This window comes from Gorilla gorilla, chromosome 4, assembly GCF_029281585.2.
Source record: "Gorilla gorilla gorilla isolate KB3781 chromosome 4, NHGRI_mGorGor1-v2.1_pri, whole genome shotgun sequence".
Lineage (NCBI taxonomy): Eukaryota > Metazoa > Chordata > Mammalia > Primates > Hominidae > Gorilla > Gorilla gorilla.
Genome location: NC_073228.2, coordinates 29,653,309 through 29,680,648, shown reverse-complemented (window position 1 = coordinate 29,680,648; position 27,340 = coordinate 29,653,309). Strand labels below are relative to the sequence as shown.

General features: G+C 40.5%; 1 protein-coding gene and 1 pseudogene across 1 annotated transcript in view; both read left to right on the top strand.

Moving 5' to 3' along the window:
- Positions 1–27,038, top strand: part of EFCAB3 (EF-hand calcium binding domain 3) — a 46,303-nt gene extending 19,265 nt beyond the window's left edge. Inside the window, 8 exon segments of the mRNA XM_031011278.3 lie at positions 2,418–2,561; positions 4,170–4,241; positions 5,676–5,796; positions 17,083–17,276; positions 17,631–17,815; positions 24,290–24,412; positions 26,560–26,847; positions 26,849–27,038. Coding sequence (XP_030867138.3) covers positions 2,418–2,561; positions 4,170–4,241; positions 5,676–5,796; positions 17,083–17,276; positions 17,631–17,815; positions 24,290–24,412; positions 26,560–26,847; positions 26,849–26,887 — 1,166 coding nt within the window. The 3' untranslated portion in view covers positions 26,888–27,038.
- Positions 8,017–8,762, top strand: LOC109027075 (small ribosomal subunit protein uS12-like; annotated as a pseudogene).
- Positions 27,039–27,340: the final 302 nt, after the last annotated feature.

Here is a 27,340-nt window from a genome sequence, read left to right as displayed (position 1 = left end):
AGTCCCTCCAGGGCCAGCAAGGCCCCAGATATCAAAACATCAAATATGGAAACTAGAAAATGTGTTCGTTACAGTGCTTAATCCTCACAACTTTCCTATGAGAGGTTAATTTGTTCATTCTACAAATATTTATTGAATACTTCAAGATCCCCAGCATCTCCCATCCTTACTGTCAATTGGTCTGCTTACTTTCCCAAAGAAAACTGAAGCAATCAGATTAGAATTTCCGTAGACTGTCACCTCCATGTCTACCTCCTTACCAGCATCTGTATCCATATACTCTGCCTTCCACCAACTTTTTCTATTTGAGCAATAAAAATTAATAATATAGAATTGATTATAACCCAAAGTATAAAATAAACATCCATGAATCCACACTGATAGAAATAAATGACTAATTTTTTTATTTTTATTTATTTATTTATTTTTTCTGTGCAGTGGTGCGATCTGGGCTCACTGCAAGCTCCGCCTCCCAGGTTCACGCCATTCTCCTGCCTCAGCCTCTTGAGTAGCTGGGACTACAGGCGCCCGCCACCACGTCCGGCTAATTTTTTGTATTTTTAGTAGAGACAGGGTTTCACCGTGTTAGCCAGGATGGTCTCGATCTCCTGACCTCGTGATCCACCCACCTCGGCCTCCCAAAGTGCTGGGATTACAGGCATTAGCCACCGCGCCCGGCCATAAATGACTAAATTTTCAATAGGAAGAAGAGACAAATGGCAGAGGTAGCAATAGCTGGAGGGGGAAATGGGGTCACAATGTACTTTTTAAGGGAGAAACAGCAAAAGTTTATACAACAATAGGATTGATATAATAGAAAATGAAAAAATGATATTTCCCTTCCCTAAGAGGAGACCCTTTCTTCAGTAAATTTTGAATATGAGAGAGGGGATGAGTTCCAATCCACAAGGGAGGGATTGGCTCTGGGTAAGAGCATACAGTTTATTTGCAGCACAGAGAGAAAGGAAGATCATGCAGGTACAGGTGCTGGTCAGGAAGTAGACATGAAGGTGGGAGTGTGTAGGAATTCTATTTCTCTTCTTTCTAATCATCCACCCAGAATTACTTTTTCTTTTTTCCATGGTACATACCACCTTCTAAAATGGCATCTAGTTTACCTATTTGTTACATTTATATGAAGGCACAGATCTTTGTCTATTTAGCGCACTAATATATCCAAAGCACTTGGAGCAATACCTGGTCCATGGAAAGCATGCAATCAATATTTGTTGACTGCCTACTAACATGCAAGAGATAGTGGGAAAAACAGAAACAAGTCAGAGATAGTTTGGTTCCAGCCCTAGAGAAGCCTACCTTTTATCAAGGAGAAAGATGTTACCTTTTACATTACACACTTACAGTGCAGGTATCATTATCTCTGTAGGAGATTAATCACTGTTATACATAGAGACGCTGAGACTTGAATGTGATATGAAGTTAAGTTTTATTCAGGTGTCATTTGGGATATATTTTGTTCCAGGTTTATTTCCTCATTCTCTAATTTCAGAAAATACATACCTAATTTTGGCTCCAGTTAGTGCCTTGACTATTTCTTTGAAAAACTTTGGATTATACAAAACATACACACACACATATGTGATTTGGGTCCAATTTGACAAATTAGTTTTCTATTGCTGCTGTAACAAATTGCCACAAACATAACAGCTTAAAACAACACAAATTTATTATCTCACAGTTCCATAAGTCAGAAGTCCAGGTGGGTACAGCTGGTTTCTCTTCTCTGTGTGTTATAGGACTGAAATTAAGGTGTTGGCCAGCCTGTCCTTAGCCAGGATGGTCTCAATCTCCTGACCTCGTGATCCACGAGGATCTCCTGGAGGAGAATCTGCTCCCAGTCTCATTCAGATTTTTGGCAGAATTCTGTTCTTTTCCCTTGTAGGGCTGACATTCCAGTTTCTTTGCTGTTTATCAGCCAGGAGCTTCTCAGCCTGTTTAGCAAGCAGAGAAGTTCCTGGCTGATAAATCTACAATGGTGGGTCAGGTCTTTCTCATGCTCTAAACCTCTCTGATTTCTGCCACGTCTCTCCAGCTTCTAGCTATATAAGGGATCACGTAATTAGATTGAGCCCAGAATAATCTATCTTAATTATATGTGCAAAGTCCCTTTTGCCATGTAAGATAGCATATTCACAGGTTAAGGGATTATGGTGTGGATATCTTTGGAAAGCCATCTTATACCTACCAACACTTGGTTTTGCAACAGTTAGTTCATTCCAGTTCAAGTTCCGTGGAAGGATACTGTCCTTTATAAGAAATGTCTATTAAGCACTCATTTTTTTCGCAATCCTTTTTTTAGAACATGATCTCCAGTCAACTATATTGTCTGTCCTAGTCCTATTAGTGTATGTACTTCTTCTTGAACAACTGTCCTGAATAACTTAATCCTATTTCCCCAGCTTTCCAAGATGCCTACAACTTCTTCTACAAGGACAAAACTGGCTGTATTGATTTCCATGGACTGATGTGCACTGTAGCTAAGCTGGGAATGAATCTAACCAAGCATGATGTCTATAATGAATTGAAATGTGCTGATATTGATCGTGAGTCCTTTGGCTTCTCATTGTTTTTCTCATAAAAGATTTTTGTGAATATATAGTTTTCTTTTAATGACTGTATAAACATGAGAAACAAATCTTATTTACTTGCCCCCCCAAATATATATATATTTGTGTGTGTATATATTTGTATATGTTAAATATATATATACACAAATATATATAGTACAAATATATATATTTGTATATTATATGTTTGTAGACTATATATTTGAATACTATATACAAATATACATATATGTATATATCCATATATCTATGTATACACCACACACACACACATATATATATAGCCTTAAAGGGACACACACATATATGTGTGTGTCTGCGTGTGTATGTATGTATGTCCCTTTAAGGAGATCAGTGAGGTATGTGTACAAGTTGTGAAATCAAATTAATCCTAGAAAATGGACTATTTGAAAAACACTGTGTGGAAGCTAAGAGTGATTGTCTGATTTCAGTATCAAATTCAGGTTACCTGTCCTGATGTACAAAAGCAGTAACAATGTTAATAATGACATGTTACCAAGAGAATTGAAGCCTTTTGTTTCTGTTTGAATCAAAATAGAACAAGTCTTTCTTTTTCCATCAAGTCCCACCTATATTGAATTTTAAATGCCACAGCACTTTTGTTGGTATTTTTAAAGCATACAGATAATGTTTTTTTTTGGTTTGAGACGGAGTCTTGCTCTGTTGCCCAGGCTGGAGTGCAGTGGCGCAATCTCGGCTCACTGCAACCTCCGCCTCCTGGGTTCACACCATTCTCCTGCCTCAGCCTCTTGAGTAGCTGGGACTACAGGCGCCCGCCACCACGCCCGGCTAATTTTTTGTATTTTTAGTAGATACAGGGTTTCACCGTGTTAGCCAGGATGGTCTAGATCTCCTGACTTCGTGATCCGCCCGCCTCGGCCTCCTAAAGTGCTGGGATTACAGGCATGAGCCACCATGCCCAGCCACAGATAATGTTTTTAGTGAATATACTGACCGAATTATTAGTAGCCCAAACTGATATGCTGTGTGAAAAATATATTCAGCATATTATCTCCTCTCACCTCTCTCTCCACCCAACTGCTAGTGCCCTATTCAATCAACATCAGTTCCACCTGTCATTCAGTGTCACTTAAGGTGTCACTTGCTTCTACTAACTGTGTCAAAATTTTCTATTATTTCATGGAAACATACACATACCCCTCTAATAATACTCATCATCCTTCAATTTTAGAGGAAATGGAATACAGCTTGGGGATGTTATAATAGGAATAATAGGGGTGGTTATAGCATGGGAAGACAGGACAGATTCCTTGCAAACATGGCCGGTCTCTGAGAAAGGAGCAGGTGGACAGACTGCAATGGCTGGGTGCTCCTGGCTGGATGTTTACAACCACCGTTGCTTCTGTGGGCTGTGGAGGACTCATGTAATGGTGCTAAGACCACTTCGAGGAGACCAGGGCTCACCTGAGCATATTTCCAGCCCTCAAATGCTCTGTTTTTAATATTGAATCATCCAGAGTGTTTTAATTTTTATATTTAATATATACTCTGCTAATTAAAATACATCTTATCCTTGTCCTGAGTCTCAGATTTTTGTTGCAGGAGATGGGAAGGTGAACTTCTCAGACTTTATCAAGGTTCTAACAGATAAGAATCTCTTCCTCAAGGCAGTGGGTGAGTAGAGATGTTATGAACAGAAGGCAGTTGGGCAGCTACAACTCACTGCACAGCAAACATCATTCACAGGCTTCCAGTCGGGAGACAGGTCAGGAAGGTGTAGTCTGGGATGTGAGTTACTTTTGTACTGCTTCTCCAGAACAGTATTTGCTAAACAAATTGATACAGTGTTAACTACATCAAGCAGGCACTTGCACTGTCCAAACACCTACTGCAAGAGACACTGCCCTTTGGTCTCCAATGAGAACACTGAAAGAGTGACTGGTGTAGAAAAATGTGGCTGCCTTCTATAATGTCTGAATTATTTTGTCTTTTTTTTTTTTTTTTTTTTTTTTTTTGAGACGGAGTCTTGCTCTGTCACCCAGGCCGGAGTGCAGTGGCACTATCTCAGCTCACTGCAAGCTCCGCCCCCCAGGTTCATGCCATTCTCCTGCCTCAGCCTCCCGGTAGCTGGGACTACAGGCGCCCACCACCATGCCCGGCTAATTTTTTGTATTTTTAGTAGAGATGGGGTTTCACAGTATTAGCCAGGATGGTCTCAATCTCCTGAGCTCATGATCCACCCGCCTTGGCCTCCCAAAGTGCTGGGATTACAGGCGTGAGCCACCACACCCAGCCTATAATGTCTGAATTCTTTACCAAGTGTATGCAGTACTTTGGGAGGCATTCCTTTTATTTAAAAAAAATTTATGTTTCAGAAAAAGAAAAATGTACTCTCATGTAAATCTAGGGTGTCGATAATTTACTGTTCTTGAAAAAATACCTTCCCCACACTGATGAAGCCTCTACCCTCAGTGCTAGGGCTGGAGAGTCTGCTGGAGGTTAGAGAGCATTAAGGTGTCACATGCTTCCACTAACTAATAGAAAATAATTTTTCTATTATTTCTCCCCCAAGGTTATAAATGATGTGTAGTTGTACTTGAAATATTGTCATTAATCCCCTCATGGTTTGTTTATAAGTTTAACAGGCTGCCTTGGAAAAGCTAACCATTATTCATGTTTTCTAGGATAAACATTCCAAATTCCAAATACTGTATACAGTTTTGAAAATATATTCATTCATAAGCTATGAACTGTTCTTAGGATAAAGAGAAGTTATTTCTTACAAGTAGTACTATAGTAATGGGAGTTTGCCTAGAATCTTTGCCTAGAACCAGATAATAATCATTAACACAAAATTCATGTTTGTGTTAAAAATATTACTACGTTTTCTTAGAAGTTATTGAACTAAAAGTATTTTTTAACATTCCATTTTATTCTGTCTGCTCAGTAACCAAAATGGCCTTTCTACCAAATAGAACAGACTTTTAATGTTTTACTGTACCTCTAGTTCCTGACTTGATATTATTATTGTAAATAATCAGTAAAGAGGTGGTCAATTTCTTATTTCAGAAGGTATTTAAAAATCTATCTTTTGTTTTCCCTCCATAGTTCCAGAAAAGGAGACCTGTTTAGATTTAGCTGGCAACCCAGGAATCCTATTGTTTGAAATCCTATCAAGGCTTCTAGAGACTTCAGCCCTACCCAGAAAGTCTATAATAGAAATAGTAAGGTAAGTGAGAAGGAAAGGAGCAAAAACAGCCTTCTCAGAAGCATTATGAAGATATTAACATGGCAGTCAGCTCTCACTAACATCCAACTCCACAGGGTCTGGTCCAAAACTAAGGAGAAGAAGGTATCTGGGCAAATGCCCTTGTGCTACAACATGAGACCTTATTCCCTCATCTCCACAGTCCTGCCCAGCTCTAAAACTGCAAGGCTGACCTCAGACCACCTAAGGGCCCCACTGAGGACCTAAGACAACCAAGAAATTTTAGCCTCCTCTATCTCAGGCCAAAGAATTCCAGCAGAACAAGACTTTTCCAGGAATAATTTTGGGTGGGCTTAGAAATCCAGTTTGGAATATAAGACACTCTTGTTCATGCTGAAACTACCAGGGGCTCTCAAAAATCTCTGACTCAGAGATGAGGTACAGCAAATTCAGACCTCCGAAAGTAGCCTTTGGACTAGAGCAGAGCCAGAATTAGACTTGAGAATAAAGGATGAAGAAACATTCTCATCTTTCAAACCTTTAATTCTCATCCTTTAAATAAATAACACACACCAACTGCATTATTTATTCCAGCAAGTAGCGCTGAGAGTAAATCACCTCAATCTATTTTTATCATTATCTTAAACAAATGTTGCTATTATCAGTCTTTTCAATTCATACTCCTTCAAAGCATTCCAGTCTCCCACCTAGAGAGACTTAAGAGTGTAGAATTCCACCAACAATGTAAAAATATTCTTCTGCCCCTCAATAAGTAGTCTCTTTATACTCTCCTATCTCTCTGTCAGATGTAGAATAGAGGATGCACAAAATTCTACTTTTCATTCCAACTCAAAGACACTTAGTAAAGCCTGCTGTTGGTACACAAATTCAACACATTGTTTAACTTCTCAATCTCAGTTTCCTCATCTATAAAAAGGGAATGATAATAATAATACCTACCTTATGGGACAATTGTGGGGCTGATGTGTGACAATACATGTGAAGTGCTTAGCACATTATAAGAGCTCAATGAATGTTAGCTATTATTATCATGTGGAAGTAACTAGACTAAGCATACACATATTATCTTGAAAATTGAAGCTTCAGCTGGGCGCGGTGGCTCATGCCTGTAATCCCAGCACTTTGGGAGGCTGAGGCAGGCGAATCACAAGGTCAGGAATTCGAGACCAGCCTGGCCAACATGGTGAAACCCCGTCTCTACTAAAAATACAAAAATTAGCCAGGCGTAGTGGCAGGTGCCTGTAATCTCAGCTACTCGTAAGGCTGAGGCAGGAGAATAGCTTGAACCTGGGATGCGGAGGGTTGCAGTGAGCCGAGATCACTCCACTGCACTCCAGCCTGGGCAACAGAGTGAGACTTCATCTCAAAAAAATAAAAAAGAAAAAAAAAAAAGAAAATTGAAGCTTCGTTTAAAAAAAAATTATAGCCAGGCACCATGGATCGCACCTGTAATCTCAGCTACTCAGGGGGCTGAGATGGGAGGATGACTTAAGGCCAGAAGCTCCATACCAGCTGGGCAATATAGCAAGACCCTCATCTCTATAAAATTAAAAAAATTAACTAGGCATGGTGGCGAATACTTGTAGTCCAAGCTATTCAAGAAGCTCATTTGAGCTGAGGAATTTGAGGTTACAGTGAGCTGTGATTGTGCCACTACACTCCAACCTGGGCAACAGAGTGAGACCTTCCTCTAAAAAAATAAAATAAAAATAAATTTTTTAAAAAAAGAATATACATATTATCTAATTTAATCCTCACCTCCCTAATGAGTATATACTATCATCACTCCCACTTTACAGATGAAAAAACTGCAGCACAGGTCAGTTAAATAACTTGCCCAAGAGGGAATTGTACCTATATTTTAGCACAGTCTGATTCCAGAACTCGTGCTCTTATCCATCTCCCTATACTGCCTCTCACACCCAGTAAGTGCTTAGGAAATGTTAGCTGATGTTGGCATTTTTATTGTTATTGTGGTGTGGCTGTTATTTATCTGGTTATCTTATCTGGTTATTATTTATCTGGTCATCTTGCTAGTGCCTGATACCTAAGGAGATTTAAAATGTTTAAGACATAGTATTTAATGTATAAACAGAGACAATTTGAGAGGCTGAGGTGCATGGATCACTTGAGTCCATGAGTTTGAGACCAGCCTGGGCAACCTGGTGAAACCCCATCTCTACAAAAATTAGCTCTTTCACTCAGGCCCGTGGTGCCAGCAGGATGGGCAAGTGTCATGGACTTCGTGCGGCTAGGAAGCTCCACAGTCACTGACGAGACCAGAAGTGGCATGAAAAACAGTACAAGAAAGCCCATTTGGGCACAGCCCTGAAGGCCAACCCTTTTGAGGGTTGCATGAGAGGTGCTTCTCATGCAAAAGGAATTGTGCTGGAAAAAGTAGGGGTTGAAACCAAACAGCCAAATTCTGCCATCAGGAAGTGTGCCAGCATCCAGCTGATCAAGAATAGCAAGAAAATCACAGCCTTTGTACCCAATGGTGGTTGCTTGAACTTTATTGAGAAAAACGATAAAGTTCTTGTTGCTGGATTTGGTTAAAAAGGTCATGCTGGGCCGAGCACAGTGGCTCATTGTTGTAATCCCAGCACTTTGGAAGGCCAAGGCAGGTGGATCATGAGGTCAGGAGTTCGAGACCAGCCTGGCCAACATGGTGAAACCCCGTCTCTACTAAAAATTTAAAAAAATTAGCCAGGCATGGTGGAGGGTGCCTGTAATCCCAGCTACTCAGGAGGCTGAGGCAGGAGAATCTCTTGAACCTGGGAGGCAGAGGTTGCAGTGAGCCGAGATCATGCCACTGCACTCCAGCCTGGGCAATGGAGCGAGACTCCATCTCAAAAAAAAAAGAAAAAAAAGGTGATATTCCTGGAGTCTGCTTTAAGGTTGTCAAAGTGCCCAATGTCTCTCTTTTGGCCCTGTACAAAGGCACGAAGGAAAGACCAAGATCATAAACTTTAATAGTGAAAACACTGTAGTGATGGGCCAGGCGTGATGGCTCACGTCTGTAATTCCAACACTTTGGGAGGCCAAGGCAGGTGGATTCCTTGAAGCCAGGAGTTGGAGACCAGCCTGGCCAACATGGTGAAACCCCGTGTCTACTAAAAATTTAAAAATTAACTGGGTGTGGTGCTGCGCACCTGTAATCCCAGCTACTCAAGAGGCCAAGGCACAAGAATTGCTTGAATCTGGGAGGTAGAGGTTGCAGTGAGCCGAGATCGCACCACTGCACTCCAGCCTGGACAACAGAGTGAGACTTAGTCAAAAAAAAAAAGAAAAAAAAACTGTAGTGATAAATTTTTATATGCAAAAAAAAAACAAAAAATTAGCCACCATAGTGGCACATGCCTGTTGTCTCAGCTACTTAAAGGGCTAAAGCAGGAGGATTGCTTGAGCCTGGGGGTCAAGGCTACAGTAAGCCATGTTCACCTCACTGCACTCCAGCGTGGGTAACAAAGTGAGACCCTGTCTCAAAAGAAAGAAAGAAAAAATAATAATTATATATGTACACACACACACACACACACATATGTATATATAAATGGAGAGAGAAGTCAGAAATATGTGGATATTTAAATAAATATACAGAAGTAACATAATTCAACATATGTTAAATAAATGTCAAATAAGTGGCAAAGATAATTATTTAATTTCCTGAGAAAGCAGGTCTTGATTTGGTTAATGGTAGAATTTGATAGGTATTCACATAGTTGATACCGTTTATTGAATATGTATTAAATGCAAAGCTCTGAGCAAGCACTTTACATACATTAGTTTTTCCCTGGCTAATAACTGGTCTTCCTGCTTGCACTTTTGACTGCTGCTCCCCTGCTCTGCCTGCTGAACAGCCTACTCACAACACTCCCTGTGCCTAGCTGACTCCTTGACTCCTACAGCACCAAATGAGTCTTCCAAATGCCGCAGATCATATCACTCCTCTGCTCAAAACCTTCAAAACCCTCCCATTTCCCTCAGAGTAAAAGCCAAAGTCTTTTTTTTTTTCTTTTTTGAGACAGGGTCTTGCAGTGGCACCATGATGGTTCACTGAAGCCTCAACCTCCCAGGCTTAAGTGATCCTCCCATCTCAGCCTTCCAGATAGCTGAGATTACAGGTGTGCACCATCACACCTGGCTAATTTTTCTATTTTTTGTGGAGATAGGTATTCACTATGATGCCCAGGCTGGTCTCAAACTCCTGGGCTCAAGAGATCTGCTCACCTCAGCCTCCCAAAGTGCTAGGATTACAGGCGTGAGCCACCACCTGGCCCCAAGCCAAAGCCTTTACAATGACATATTGGACCTCTATGTGTGCTGCATTCCCCTTTGACCTCTTTGACTTTGTCTCTGTTACTGTGCTGTAGCCATGCTGGCCTCTTTACTCTTCCTCATGTACATCAAACACGCTCCCACCTTAAGGCCTTTGCACTTGCTTTTCCCTCTATCTGGATACTTTTCCCCTGGATAGACCATGACTCACTCAACTCACTCTCACTACCTTTGGGTCTTTGTTCAGATGTCATCTCAGCAAAGCCTTCTCTAACCACCCTGTTTAAAACTGCAACCCTCCTACCACTCCCTGTCCCCACTTCTCTGCTTTATTTTTCTTCATACTATTCATCACCTTTTAATATGCAATAAAATTTACTTATTTATTTTATTATCTGTATTCTCATGCTAGAATGTAAGTTCCATGAGAACAGGAATTATTTTTTGTGTGTTTTATTCACTGCTATCTTCCCAGTGTGTATTATAGGAAAATGCTTGATATACACCAGGAGCTCAGTAATTATTTGCTGAATGACCTCCATTTAATCCCCAAATCAAACCTGTGAGGTAGGTCCTATTACCTCCATTTGTATATAGGCAAGGAGAATGAGGCACAGAGAAGATCACACTGGGATCTCCAGCCCAGATCTTCCCTCTAGGGTTTCCATCTGCCTACTGGGCATCTCCATGTGTAAGCCCCACAGCCACCTCAAACCAAAGGTAAAAACTTAATTTATCTCTTTGTCCACACATACTTCTTTTTTTTTCTTATTTTTTTATTATACTTTAAGTTCTAGGGCACATGTGCACAACGTGCAGGTTTGTTACATATGTATATATGTGCCATGTTGGTGTGCTGCACCCATTAACTCGTCATTTACATTAGGTATATCTCCTAATGCTATCCCTCCCTCCTCCACTGACCCTACGACAGGCCCCAGTGTGTGATGTTCCCCACCCTGTGTCCAAGTGTTCTCATTGTTCAATTCCCACCTATGAGTGAGAACATGCGGTGTTTGGTTTTCTGTCCTTGTGACAGTTTGCTCAGAATGATGGTTTCCAGCTTTATCCATGTCCCTACAAAGGACATGAACTCATCCTTTTTCGTGGCTGCATAATATTCAATGGTATATATGTGCCACATTTTCTTAATCCAGTCTATCATTGATGGACATTTGTATTGGTTCCAAGTCTTGCCATTGTGAATAGTGCCACAATAAACATATGTGTGCATGTGTCTTTATAGCAGCATGATTTATAATCATTTGGGTATATACCCAGTAATGGGATTGCTGGGTCAAATGGTATTTCTATTTCTAGATCCTTGAGGAATCGCCACACTGTCTTCCACAATGGTTGAACCAGTTTACAGTCCTACACAGTGTAAAAGTGTAAAACTACAGTTTTACACAGTGTAAAAGTGTTCCTATTTCTCCACATCCTCTCCAGCACCTGTTGTTTCCCGACTTTTTAATGATTGCCATTCTAACTGGTGTGAGATGGTATCTCATTGTGGTTTTGATTTGCATTTCTCTGATGACCAGTGATGATGAGCATTTTTTCATGTGTCTGTTGGCTGCATAAATGTCTTCTTTTGAGAAGTGTCTATTCATATCCTTCACCCACTTTTTGATTAGGTTGTTTGATTTTTTCTTGTAAATTTGTTTAAGTTCTTTGTAGATTCTGAATATTAGCCCTTTGTCAGATGGGTAGATTGCAAAAATTTTCTCCCATACTGTAGGTTGCCTGTTCACTCTGGTGGTAGTTTCTTTTGCTGTGCAGAAGCTCTTTAGTTTAATTAGATCCCATTTCTTAATTTTGGCTTTTGTTGCCATTGCTTTTGGTGTTTTAGACATGAAGTCCTTGCCCATGCCTGTGTCCTGAATGGTATTGCCTAGGTTTTCTTCTAGGGCTTTTATGGTTTTAGGTCTGACATTTAAGTCTTTCATCCATCTTGAATTAATTTTTGTATAAGGTTTAAGGAAGGGATCCAGTTTCAGCTTTCTACATATGGCTAGCCAGTTTTCCCAGCACCATTTATTCAATAGGGAATCCTTTCCCCATTGCTTGTTTTTGTCAGTTTTGTCAAAGATCAGACAGTTGTAGATGTGTGGTATTATTTATGAGGACTCTGTTCTGTTCCATTTGTCTATATCTCTGTTTTGGTACCAGTACCATGCTGTTTTGGTTACTGTAGCCTTGTAATATAGTTTGAAGTCAGGTAGCGTGATGCCTCCAGCTTTGTTCTTTTTGCTTAGGATTGTCATGGCAATGTGGGCTCTTTTTTGGTCCCACATGAACTTTAAAGTAGTTTTTTCCAATTCTGTAAAGAAAGTCATTGGTAGCTTGATGGGGATGGCATTGAATCTATAAATTACTTTGGGCAATATGGCCATTTTCACGATATTGATTCTTCCTATCCATGAGTATGGAATGTTCTTCCATTTGTTTGTGTCTTCTTTTATTTCATTGAGCAGTGGTTTGTAATTATCCTTGAAGAGGTCCTTCACATCCCTTGTAAGTTGGATTCCTAGGTATTTTATTCTCTTTGAAGCAGTTGTGAATGGGAGTACACTCATGATTTGGCTCTCTGTTTGTCTGTTATTGGTGTATAGGAATGCTTGTGATTTTTGCATATTGATTTTGTATCCTGAGACTTTGCTGAAGTTGCTTATCAGCTTAAGGAGATTTTGGGCTGAGACAATGGGATTTTCTAAATATACAATCATATCATCTGCAAACAGGGACAATTTGACTGCCTCTTTTCCTAATTGAATACCCTTTATTTCCTTCTCCTGCCTGATTGCCCTGGCCAGAACTTCCAACACTATGTTGAATAGGATTAGTGAGAGAGGGCATCCCTGTCTTGTGCCAGTTTTCAAAGGGAATGCTTCCAGTTTTTGCCCATTCAGTATGATATTGGCTGTGGGTTTGTCATAAATAGCTCTTATTATTTTGAAATACGTCCCATCAATACCTAATTTATTGAGAGTTTTTAGCATGAAGGGCTGTTGAATTTTGTTGAAGGCCTTTTCTGCATCTATTGAGATCATCATGTGGTTTTTGTCTTTGGTTCTGTTTATATGATGGGTTACGTTTATTGATTTGCATATGTTGAGCCAGCCTTGCATCCCAGGGATGAAGCCCACTTGATCATGGTGCATAAGCTTTTTGATGTGCTGCTGGATTCGGTTTGCCAGTATTTTATTGAGGATTTTCGCATCGATGTTCATCAGGGATATTGGTCTAAAATTCTCTATTTTTGTTGTGTCTCTGCCAGGCTTTGGTATCAGGATGATGCTGGCCTCATAAAATGAGTTAGGGAGGATTCCCTCTTTTTCTATTGATTGGAATAGTTTCAGAAGAATGGTACCAGCTCCTCTTTGTACCTCTGGTAGAATTCAGCTGTGAATCCATCTGGTCCTGGACTTTTTTTGGTTGGTAGGCTATTAATTATTGCCTCAATTTCAGAGCCTGTTATTGGTCTAGTCAGGGATTCAACTTCTTCCTAGTTTAGTCTTGGGAGGGTGTATGTGTCCAGGAATTTATCCATTTCTTCTAGATTTTCTAGTTTATTTGCGTAGAGGTGTTTATAGTATTCTCTGATGGTAGTTTGTATATCTGTGTCCACACATACTTCTATAGTTCTTCCACTTGAGCTTCAGATCTCAGTGCATGGTTTTGCCATCTCAGTGTATTTACCCAACTGTCTGAGCCAAAGGCGCAGCATAATCCCCAGTTGTCACTGCTCTCTCATTCCCTACATCCAACCAATCACTAAGCCCTGTCTATCTTACCTCCTCAACATGAAAGCCATGCATTTCTCTCTATCCCCACAGAAACACCCTAGCGTAACTAAGTCACTATCTTCTTGGACTTAACTGTAGTATCCTGCCTTGTCACTCTGTTTCCACTTTTGCCATCTCCATCCACTTTCCACACTGCAGCCAGATCATAACTGAATATATTAGAAAATATTTAAGTGGCCTACAATGCCAAGCACAAATCTAATCATATCATCACATCACTTACCTTCTAAAAAGCCTACAGTGACCTCTCATGTTTCCTATGAAAAAGTTCTAACTTAATGTGACATTTTAAAAGTCCTTCATAGTATATCCTTTGCTTAACCTCCAGTCTCATATGTCTCTCTCTGTCTCTCCACAGAGTCTTGCTCTCTTATCTCCCAGGCTAGAGTGCTGGAGTGCAGTGGTGCGATCAAGGCTCATTGCAGCCTCTACCTCCCAAACTCAAGCAATCCTCTCATTTCGGCTTCCTGGAGTAGCTGGGACTACAAGCGTGCACTACCATGCCTGGCTAATCTTTGTATTTTTTTGTAAAGACAGGGTTTCCCCACGTTGCTCAAGCTGGTCTTGAACTCGTGACCTCAAGTGATCCACCCCCATCAGCCTCCCAAAGTGCTGGGATTATAGGCGAGAGCAGCTGTGCCCAGCCTTCATCTCTTGTAACTTCCCCTCTCACACCCTAGATTACATTTAACTCGGGTCCTCAAATACTCCATGCTCTCTCACCTCCTGGTATTTGCCTAAAACAGTTTCCCCCTTTGTGAGTCAGTTTCCTAGGGCTGTCATAAAAAATTACCACAGCCAGGAATGGTGGTGCAGGCCTGTAGTTACAGCTACTTGGGAGGCTGAGGCAGGAGGATCCCTTCAGCCCTAAGGGCTCTGGGCTATAGTGCACTATGCCAATCAGGTGAGATTTAGATTATGTCACATTAGTTAAATACTTGTAATCCCAAAGCTTTTGGAGCCCAAAGCAGGAGGATCACTTGAGCCCAGAAGTTCAAGACCTGCCTGGGCAAGGTAGGGAAACTCTCTACAAAAAACTTAAAAATTAGCCAGGCAGGGTGGCTTGCACCTGTGGTCCCAGCTACTCAGGAGGCGGAGGCAGAAGGACTGCTTGAGTCCAGGAGTTCAAGGCTGTAGTGAGCCTTGCACCCCTGTACTCCAGCCTGGGAGACTGTGAGACTCTGTCTCTAAAATAATAATAATAAATAGCAGGCTGGGCGCGGTGGCTCACGCCTGTAATCCCAGCACTTTGGGAGGCCGAGGCGGATGGATCACTTGAGGTTGGGAGTTCAAGACCAGCCTGACTGACATGGAGAAACCCCGTCTCTACTAAAAGTACAAAATTAGCCAGGCATGGTGGTGCATGCCTTTAATCCCAGCTATTCGGGAAGCTGAGGCAGGAGAATCGTTTGAACCCAGGAGGTGGAGGTTGCAGTGAGCCAAGATCGTGCCATTGCACTCCAGCCTGGGCAACAAGAACAAAATTCCATCTCAAAAAATAATAATAATAATAATAATAATAATAATAATAATAAAGACAGCAAATACAAACACAAGCCACTAGTTTTGGTATGTAATATACATGAAACAGTTATAAAATATAATGTGACATAAATTGTTAAGCAAAGATTAGAATTTCAAGGAAGAAAGGAAACTATAGACTAGAGCAAAAGTTCTCAAACTTGCACTGTGTCAGAATCAGCTGGAGTGATTGTTAAAACACATTGCTAGGCTACAGTATTTCTAAGTTAGTAGGTGTGTAGTCAGGGCCAAGAATTTGTATTTCCCACAATTTGTATTTTCCCAGTGGTGCTGAAGACCACATTCAGAGCCATAGAGTATATAGAGAATACTCTGAGGGAAAGAAAAACTGAGGCTTGAAGGACCTGGTGGGAATTAAATTACATTACGCCATTTTCACAGGCAAGTGATGACATTGTGGATGGTTGAGTTCAAGGCTAGGGAAGAAAGTATCTGATCATAAGTCAGACTCTAATCAGAGCACCATAGGCACATTTCCTACCAACCACTGCTTCAGCCCCCACATTTAGAATGAGTCCTTTCCCTCTTCCTGAGAGGAAAGGAAAGGTTGTCTGTCACCATCCCAGAGAGTAGTGAAGCCTCCCATTGCTGTAACAGGAAGAAATCAGCCTATGTATTAATGAGAAGCAAGGTCCTACACTTTGTCCTCTGAGACAGCATGAAGTGATGCTCTTCTGCTCAGAACACTGAGATGTGAGAGGTTCCACTGCCAAAGCAGTGAGAAGCAAGTCCTTCCACCTCAGCAGCAGTAAGCAGATCCCTACCATAGCTGCAGAGAGAAGTCCACTGTTCTGGCAGCAAGGAGGAAGCTGATCACCACAGTCACTGATATTCGAGGCATGCATGTTTGTAAGTCAGATGTTTATACTATGGATCAGAGTCCTTTATCACATACAGCCTGCCAGCTGTACTTATTCTTAAAGAATGTATAACCTAAACACCCAGTAACACATCTTCTAAGTCTGTTCATACACATACGCTCCAAAAAAAAATGATAGGAAAGAAATGCAATCAATAGTGACTTACTCCAGATTGTAAGCTTACTGGTAGTATTTTCTTTTCTTTTTTATACTTTTCTATGTTTTCCAAATTCTCTGCAATGAGAATTTCTTTTAATTTAAAACAAAAGTTGCATTTTTAAACCTAACACAAAGTAATAATAATTAATGTTTGCATTCAAGCTGGTACCACTTAAGTGTTTGTCAAGGATCATAATTCATAAGTATTTTTCTAAACAAAACAGGGAGGCCAGAGCTGGACATGATAGCTGGACATGATAGCAGGTACCTATAGTCCCAGCTACTCAGGAGGCTGAGGAGGGAGGAGAATTTGAGCCCAGGAGTTCCAGTCCAGCCTGGCAACATAACAAGATCTCATCTCTCTCTAAAAAAAACAAAAACAAAACTCTGGGAAGCCTTGGGGAAAAAAAGGAGACCAAAAGCCAAGGAATACAGATATAAATAGTCAAATGGCCTGTGGAAGGTATCAGTAAATATTCTATAAATATCACAGAAATAGGCACTCAAATATTATTGAATGAATATGCAAATTAGATTTAAAATAAGTTTCTTCAGCATATGTAACTAGCAACTTGACTTTTTAAAATTTTTGTCCTATATCTCTTTGTATCCATTTCTGAATTACTTTTTTTTTAAAGCTATTTCCAAAGAAAATTCCAGCATACTGGCCCAGGAATGTTGTGGAGTCCCTACACTATGGGCTATGGAAAAAGGACACTTAAGCCAGACATATGCACGCCTCCAAGCTCAAGCATGGCTGCCTTTGCTAATGCTGCCCGGATTGCAATAATGAAAGAAAAGGATTTATTTAAATTTCTTGAAGAGCTCAAGAGTAAGAGCCATTTGTTCTCTCTCTACTGTTGTAAAGGATTTATTTGTATATGACTGGTCAGAAAGAAGTACTAGAGCCCAAATGCCATAAGAACAGGACTGCAGCCTATTCTGAGTGACCACTCTCTGTCACATAGATGTCACTTGAAAGCAAATGTAGATGTAACTGAATCCTCAGACACCTGATGAAGCCTAGAGTCTGTGGATGGGTGGGGGGTGGGAGCAGGAGAGTGAAGAATGAGGGCCATGGCCACTGAGAAGAGTAGACAAAGCAAAACAGGCACCACATGGTGGTCTTTTATGTGAACTTCTTCTTACATTGTTTGTGATACCATTTTTGTTTTTATCTTTTTAGGATGCAATTCCGGTTCAGATAGCCCATATTCAAAAATACCCATCTTTCCATTGTTCCCTAATGTGGATGGGGTGGTGATGGGAAAGCCATTCAAAGACATGCAGAAATTAGAGATGCTAAGAAGAAAGGAGCCTTTGCATTTCTTTGAGGATTATTTTTTCCATAAAAGAGACTGGAAAACACAGGTGAGATTTAGATTATGTCACATTAGTTAAATACTTGGATTTTTAAGCACTAACTTAACAGAACTAATAACATGCTTTTTACAACAAATAGTTTTAGTCATTATTTTCAAACCAGATGCCATAGCCATGTTCCTAAATTTAAGTCCAGGCATTAACATTTCATTTAATTTCAACAAATAGGTAAACTTACTAAAAAATACAGCTTTGGGGTTGGGGATGGGGAATATAGGAATAATAACAATAAAAGTTTCTCCAACCCTATCTCTGACTGCTCCCCCAACCACTCAGGGACCAGAAGCTGCACTCTGGACACCCTCCATCCACTCTAGATTGTGTTTGGGCAAACACCATGAGATGAGAAGACCAGGCCCGCAACCCAAAGGGGCAGTGCTGTGATGGAGGGGCCATCCTGCCCTCGACTAGATCCCCATTTATGGTCCCAGCTGCACCTTCTGGCCTTGCTTCAAGTTCTGTTGACTCTAGTCTTTTTGCCCCCCCTCCCAGGATATACTTTTGTCATCATAAGTTTTAAGGTCTCCAGCAACTATGCCCAAGTTTCTAGATAAACTCTCAAGAGGCTCTGGCCTCATCCCAGGTAAGGCCTCTACGCCTAAGAAACAGAATGGAAACTTAACTGGAGGCCAGCCCACCCTGTGGAGCTCTGGGTTCCAGAGGTCCATGTGTTGTTCACATCACTATACAATTCCTAGAAGGCCCCTCCCCACATAGAGTTTAAGAGGCCCAGAGGGGTATCACTGTCACAAATGACCTCAAGTTCAGACTTTATCTTTCACCAAATGAAGTAACACCCACAGGCAAATATCACTGAGAAGATGGAAATAAGAGGACATTTATCCTCTTTTAAACTTATGTCCCAACATTCAACTACTCCTCCACCCCAGATGCTTATCTGTTTATTGTCAATCTCTCCAACTAGAATATAACATTCATGTACACAAGGGTTGTATTTCTTTCACTAAGGTATCCCTATCATCTAAAATAGAATTTGGTCCACAGGTAACTCAGTATTTTTTGGAAGAAAGAATACTGTAATACAAATACTTTATTTCCTGAGAGCATACTATATGCTAGATTGTCTCTAATAATCTCAGCAGAAATAATGTCAATAGCTTCCTAAATGGTCCCCTTGCTTCTACTATTGTCCCCTTCAATCGATTCTCAACCCAGCAGCCAAAGTGGTTCTGTTAAAATCAGATTGAAACCCTCCAGTGGCTTTTCATATCACGCAGAATGAAAACCAAAATTTTTATAACTTGTTACAATGTCCCACACAATCAAAACCTGAGCCTTCCAATAATTGTAGCCACTAGTAGCTGTTTAAGTTTCAATTAATTAAAATTAAATAAAATTACAAATTCAGTTCCTCAGTCATACCAGTCACAATGCAAATGCTCAACAGCCATATGTGGCTAATGGCTACTATACTGGATGACACAGAAATATAGAAAATTTCCATTATTGAGGAAAATGTTATTGGCCATCACTGATCTAGGCTCTCATTGCCTATCCAACAATCTCATCGTCCGCTGCTCACCGTCCAGTGCATTCCACTCCATCCTCAAGGCCTCTTTACTCTTCCTCTTACAGACTAGATGTGCTCTCACCTCATGGTCTATGGCTTTGCTATTTCTTCTGCTCTAATGTTGTTCCTCAGAGAGCTGCATCATAGCTCTCCCCTCACCTCTTTTAGGTCTTGTCTCAAATGTCACTTTAGGAGGCCTCTCTAACAACCCCATTAAAATAACAATCCCCACATTGTCATTGTACTAAATGCCACTGAATTGTTCACTTCACATGGTTCATTTTATGTTACATGAATTTTCACTTTAATAATTTTTTTTTGAGTCAGAGTCTTGCTCTGTTGCCCAGGCTGGAATACAGTGGCATGATCTTGGCTCACTACAACCTCCACCTCCCAGGTTCAAGCAATTCTCCTGCCTCAGCCTCCCAAATAGCTGGACCACAGGCATGCGCCACCACACCCGGCTAATTTTTGTATTCTTAGTAGAGATGGGGTTTCACCATGTTGGTCAGGCTGGTCTCCAACTCCTGACCTCAGGTGATCCACCTGCCTCAGCCTCCCAAAGTGCTGGGATTACAGGCATGAGCCACCACGTTTGGCCAATAAATTATTTTTTAAATAAGTATTTAAATAGCTGGGTGCAATGGTACATACCCCTAATCCCAGCTGATTAGGAGGCTGAGGGAAGAGGATCATTTGAGCCCAGGAGTTCAAGGCTATAATATGCTATGATCATGCCTGTGAATGCACTGCACTCTAGCCCGGGCAACATAGTGAGGCTCCATCTCTAAAAATAAATTTTTTAATTAAAAATAAATTTAAAATAAAAATTTTTGAACAAATAAATATATATATGTATTCAAATAAAATCACAACCCCCAATACCTTACCCCCTTTCCTGATTTTTTTCATAACACATTACCATCTATTACATATTTACTAGTATATTACCTCTAATACACTACATATTTATATTTATTATACTACATGCATACATATGTATATTTACATCTATACCTACTGTATATGTACTATATTTACAAATATTATAATATACTACATTTAATGCTATTTCTATTAAACTATATGTTTATAGTTATATACACATATAGTATATCTAATATACTATGCAGTATATTACATCTAATCTAATATAATTGTATATTTATAAATGTTCATTAGAGGCTGGGCGCAGTGGCTCATGCCTGTAATCCCAGCACTTTGGGAGGCCAAAGCAGGTGGATCACCTGAGGTCGAGAGTTCGAGACCAGCCTGACCAACATGGAGAAACTCCATCTCTACTAAAAATACAAAATTAGCTGGACGTGGTGGCATATGCCTGTAATCCCAGCTACTCAGGAGGCTGAGGCAGGAGAATCGCTTGAACCCAGGAGGCAGAGGTTGTGGTGAGCCAAGATCGCACCATTGCACTCCAGCCTGGGCAATAAGAGCAAAACTCCATCTCAAAATAAAATAAAATAAATGTTCATTAGAACCAAGAAATAGGCTGGGCACAGTGCCTCATGCCTATAATCCCAGCACTTTGGGAGGCTGAGGTGGCTGGATCACTTGAGCTCAGGAGTTTGAGACCAACCTGAGCAACATGGTGAAACTCCGTCTCTACAAAAAAGAAAAGAAAGAAATGGTACTTTCAAGTTTCAGAAAGTAACTGAGTTACATGAACACTACTTGACCCCACACATAGACTCCCTATGACCACGTTAAAATATTGGATAGGGCTGGGTATGGTAGCTCATCCCTGTAACCCCAACACTTTAGGAGGCCAAGGAAGGTGGATTGCTTGAGCCGAGGAGTTCGAGACCAGCCTAGGCAGCATGGTAAAATTCTGTCTCTACAAAATATATATATATATATATATATGAATACTGGACGAAATAAAATGACAAACATTCAAAAATGTATTCAAAAGAAAGGAAAACCCCATGTTTCAGAAAGCAAGAGAGAGAGAGAGAGAGCGCCTAAAGCCAGAATAACAAGTTCACAAGTTAACAAGTGGTAATAGATCTCGGCCCTGATGAGTTGGGATTGGGGTTTAGATACCCATTCAGGGTCAGGAGATGTGGATCCCCGGAAGTAAGCAACTGGAATTGAAACCAGTATCTGTAAGGGTTGCCCTCTCAGTAAAAGGAGGAGTAAGAAACTCAGTCCATAGCCAAGCTTGGTCTGCTGAAAGCTCTGAATAGAGAAGAAAGTATTCTGTGAAGAATTTGAAACTCAGGATTGTAGGATGCATGGATTCAGAATCTGAATTTATAGTTTCCACATTGGATGAAATCTCCAAGCAGTAAAATTACCTTAAAAACCGGTTTTAGATTGGTATTACCTTGGGATGTCTGCCAGACACAAACATAAACACATCCATATCCTAGGTTTGCACAGCTTATATCAAAAATCTTTTAAAATCTCTTTTAAATATAGGTTAACAAAAATTACAAGCCATACAAGGAAATAATCTACTCTCAAAAAAAGTCAGTAGATAAACAAGAGGAGTATCATAATTTGATATAGCAGATCTTTAAAAGACTGTAAAACATGTTTTAAATTATTAAAGAGAAGTGTTTAGTAATGACTGAGTATTTTTAGGAATGACTGAGAATTTTTCTAAATTGATAAAAGATATGAATTCTTAAATTGAAGAAAACACCCTGGAGCAGCATATATAAAAGAAAATACAACTTGAAACATTGCAGTTGAAAATGAAGACAAAGAAAACACTTCAAAAGCAACCAGAGGCCAAGCACAGTGGCTCACATCTGTAATCCCAGCACTTTGGGAGGCCAAGGCAGGTGGATCGCCTGAGGTCAGGAGTTCAAGACCAGCCTGGCCAACATGATGAAACCCCATCTGTACTAAATACAAAAATTAGTCGGGCATGATGGCACATGCCTGTAATCCCAGCTACTTGGGAGGCTGAGGCAAGAGAATCTCTTGAACCCAGAAGGCAGAGGTTGCAGTGAGCCGAGATTTGCACCACTGCACTCCAGCCTGGGCCACCAAGCAACATTCTGTCTCTAAAGAAAGAAAGAAAGAAAGAGAGAAAGAGATAGAGGGAGGGAGGGAGGAAGGAAGGAAGGAAGGAAGGGAGGGAGGAAAACAGACAGAAAAAATAAATAACTTACAAAGGAACAAAAAGTAGACTAACAGGAGACTTCATGCATGCAAAAATAAAGGCCAGAAGACAATCAAATAATATCTATAGATTGAGGAAAGAAAAGTATTTCCAGCTAAGCTATCATTCAAGAGGGAGAGTAAATAAAAACACTTTCAAGGCCGGGCATGGTGGCTCACACCTGTAATCTCAGCACTTTGGGAGGCCAAGGCAGGCGGATCACCTGAGGTCAGGAGTTCGAGACCAGCCTGGCCAACATGGTGAAACCCCATCTCTACTAAAAATACAAAATGTAGCCAGGCGTGGTGGCGCGTGTCTGTAATCCCAGCTACTAGGGAGGCTGAGGCAGGAGAATCACTTGAACCCAGGAGGCGAAGGTTGCAGTGAGCCAAGATCCCACCACTGCACTCCAGCGAGACTCTGTCTCAAAAAAAAAAAAAAAAAAAGAATGTTTGACATTATAAGGGTGTTGTTCATCTTGCTTGTCTATAACTTTAATGTGATTTTTTCAAATTTTCCCCAAGGGTTTTTGTTGTTGTTGTTGAGACAGGGTCTCAACTTTGTCACCCAGGCTGGAGTGCAGTGATGTGATATCAGCTCACTGCAACCTCTGCCTCCCAGGCTCAAGCAATCCTCCCACTTCAGCCTCTCTAGTAGCTGGGACTACAGACACGTGCCACCATGCCCAGCTAGTTTTTGTATTTTTAGTAGAGATGGGGTTTTGTCATGTTGGCTAGTCTTGAACTCCTGGGCTCAAGCAATCCACCCTCCTCAGCCTCCCAAAGTGCTGGAATCACAGGCATGAGCCACTTTCATGACTCTGTCTCAAAAAAAAAAAAAAAAAAAAAAGTCTCAATCATTAAAACGGTGTGATATTAACAGACAGACCCAAGGAAGAAAATAGAAAGTCCCAAAATAAATAGAGCTATGTGGAGAATTTTAACTTAAGGAAAACGTGACATTTCAACACAACAGGAAAATGATAGATTATTCAACAAATAGTGCACTGAGTAGGCATCTGAGGAAAAAAATGAGATTCACACTTCATATACAAATTGCAAATGGATGAAATGTAAAAGGAATAAATGGAGGGTCAGAGAGAAAGAAAAAGAAAAGAAACCTTAAACATACTGAAATAAACTCTGGGAAAGCCTCCCTAACTGTGATACAAAAGTCAAATGCATTTTTAAATAAAAAGATATTAATTCCACCGCTTCAAGATCAAAAATCTCCATATGGCCAAAAAAAAATCACAGTTGCCACTCATAACACAAAAGGCTAACTTCAAAGAACTTCAAATTCATAAGAAAAAAATAACCTATATAAAAATGGGCAAAGGGTATGAACAGACAGTTCTCAGAAACATGAAAAAATATTCAACCTCATTCCTCATAAAAGATCCAAGTTAAAACTCTCCTCAGATATTTATCTTTTCATATTATATTGACCAAGATGAAAAAACATGGGTATACTCATAAGTTACAGATAGGTTTGTAAATTGGTTCACCCTCTACAGAGGAAATTTGGCAATAATTACCAAAAGGACAGACCTCACACCTTTTGACCTAGCAATTCCAGTCCTAGGGCACCATCTAGGATATACAGATATTTTTGCACATATGCCAAATGCCACTCCTGAGGGACCCAGAAAAAAGTCTAAACAAACAAACAAATGGTTTGGCAATAACCTTATAAATTATATACAAATCCTTCTATAATAAAATATACTTTATTATGTCTTTTTGTTGTATAATTCAAATTAAAATGTATTACTAACCTTCTTTTTTAAATATGCATAAAGGCAGCAAATATAAAGTCTATGGACCCTGCCTCAGGTTATTCAAATAACATCCTCACCATTGATCAAATGCTCAAGAAAAAGCAGACTTGTACAGTGGCCAGTGCAACTGCTATTAAACAACATGTGAGTATTCCTTGTTGAGTTCCTTCCCAGAAATCACTGACAAAAATATTGTCCACTTCAATACTACACCATAAAACCAAGAGAATTTTTATCTGCTCTATGTCTTTAAAATGAGACAAGGTTGTTTCTCATGTTTACCCATTGTAATAACACCATTTCTTTCTCTATAATCAAATGGATTCAAATGTTAAGTGTTATGATTCATCCTGCTATTCACCTATGCAGCTATACTCACTGTTATTTCTGGGACATTCATTTGTGTTATTCCAGAAATATCAAACTAATTAAGGTAGTTAACCAACAGTCACAGTGAGTAGTGTACTCAGAGATTCATGGTGAAAGAATCTTACATCCTGAGGCCTCTAGCCCTGGGGCACCAGCTGCACCAGGGCTAAGAAGCTTGAGAAGATCAATAGTTTGATATTAATACATTGGAAATCTTGGCATTAGGTAAAGAACAGCTAGGGCAAGTATTCTTTGGGCTATCTCAATCTATCCTCCTTGGTTCAGCTGCCACCTATGTACTGATTACTGTTAAAGTTGTCACTAACCTAACTTCTTTCCTCTATTTCTGTCCTATCTCACTGACCACTTGATGACCATTTCTACCTCTACGCAGGGTCTCATAACATAACAAACTCAACATGTCCAAAACAAAACTCATCATCTTCTGCAGCCAACTGGTTCTCCCCTGGGAATTCTGTATCTCAGGTGTTTGTTTGTTTGTTTTGTGTGTGTGTGTGTGTGTGTGTTTAAATAAGGTCAACTTTTATTTTAGATCCACGGGGTACATGTGCAGGTTTGTTATGAGAGTATATTGCATGTGTCTCAGTTGATAGCATCTACTCAGTCACTGAAGCTAGAAGGCCAGGAGCTATCCTTAACTCGGGTTTTTTCCTCATTCCTCACATCTGCTAATCCCCAAGTCTGGCCGATTGTCATTCTCTAAAAGATTTTTCAGGGCTGGGCATGGTGGCTCACACCTGTAATCCTAGCACTTTGGGAAGCTAAGGCAGGCGAATCACCTGAGGTCAGGAGTTTGAGACCAGCCTGGCCAACATGGTGAAACCCCGTCTCTACTAAAAATACAAAAATTAGCTGGGCATGGTGGCGGGTGCCTGTAATCCCAGCTACTCGGGAGGCTGAGGCAGGAGAATCCCTTGAACCCAGGAGGCAGAGGTGGTGATGAGCCAAGATCGTACTACTGCAGTCCAGGTTAGGCAACAGGGCAAGACTCCGTCTCAAAAAAAAAAACAAAAAAACAAAAAAACAAAAGAAACCACATTTTTCAAATCTGTCCCCTTCACTCCATCCCCATTACCACTGCCTTAGATGAGGCAGTCTCCAACCTGGTATCCTCCAACCATTCTCCACACAGTTGCTAATGATCCAACATGAAGAGCCAACCATGGCACTGTCCTGCTTAAAAGTGAACATGTCCCTCTCAATGATGGCAATTTCAACTCTATTTTCTGCTTAAGGGATTTATTTCACTTTCATTAGAAACAGTGGGTCACTACAGCATGATTTTCACTGAGGAACAGGCTTTTGCTAGCCTCACAGAGATTGCTGACTTATAAGATTAAGTGTAAGGGCCTGCCTGTCCTCTGTCATTATTTATTCCTCCCACTTTAAACTTGACACTCCAGCAACACCAAGTGCCTGAACCCTCCTACCACACCTCCAGGATATTTACTGCCTTGGGGTCTCTGTTTATGCTGTCCCCTCTCCGCTTACCACTTACTCCCCTCACCACTTACTCCCTCAATTTGATCACATCCTTGAGGACCTACTCAGCTCAGCATCTTCTCCCAGTCAGTTCTCCCTATCCTAGGCTGAACTGAGTGGCTGAATTGGCCCTCCTGTTATATCCCTAGCCTATCTCCATACCATACTTCAACCTATTTTAGTCCATTGTATTTTTCATATCCTTATAAAATTTCTTATTACCTCATTATTCCCAAGCAGTACATTTTGATTGTCCATCACCTCCTAGCTCACACGTCCTCACGAGGCACCACCTAATGTATAGATTCAGTGACTTTCGAGTAGCCCAGGGACATAACTCTTGGGGTATCTATCATTGTGGTCCACAAATCAAAGCTACTTTAAGGTAACTACAATAAACTTCTGGTCTCTCACTGCAGGTGAAGAGAGCTACTGATACCTATAATTTAGGAATTGCCCTTGAACACCGAAAAGAAATGCTAAACCTCTGGCAGAAGATCCGAGGGGATTTGATTGGGATAGACTCTAGAAATGAGTCCTTTTATGACACCTTTTCTACTTATACATGGTCCTGGAATGTTTGCCAAGAATTACTTTCTCCTAAGGACTTAAGGTTATATGATGCCTATGTGAATAGAAATTCCTCCCATAACTGCAGATCCTCTTCCTCATCAGATACCAGTGAATGTGACACAGACTCAGGAAGGAAAAAGAAAACGGAAAGGTTTAAAGGGATTTCAACAATGAAATTTCTACATTTTCTAAACAGCTCATCACAAACTACTTTTTCATAGTTATCAAAATTATTGTTTCTTGCTTTTGTCTAAGTACATTCTTAGAAGCTGGAAATTTTGACATCTTTTGGATTCTGACCAGTAAAAAAGTTTAAGTCATAAAATGGTTTCCCTTTCCTAAATCTTTTTTTTTTTTTTTTGAGACAGAGTCTTCCTCTGTCACCAGGCTGGAGTGCAGTGGCACGATGTTGGCTTACTGTAACCTCCACCTCCTGGGTTCAAGCCATTTTCCTGGCTGAGCCTCCCGAGTAGCTGGGATTACAGGCACCCACCACCACACCCAGCTAATTTTTGTATTTTTAATAGAGATGGGGTTATCACCATGTTGGTCAGGATGGTGTACGATCTCCTGACCTCGTGATCCGCCTGCCTCGGCCTCCCAAAGTGCTGGGATTACAGGCGTGAG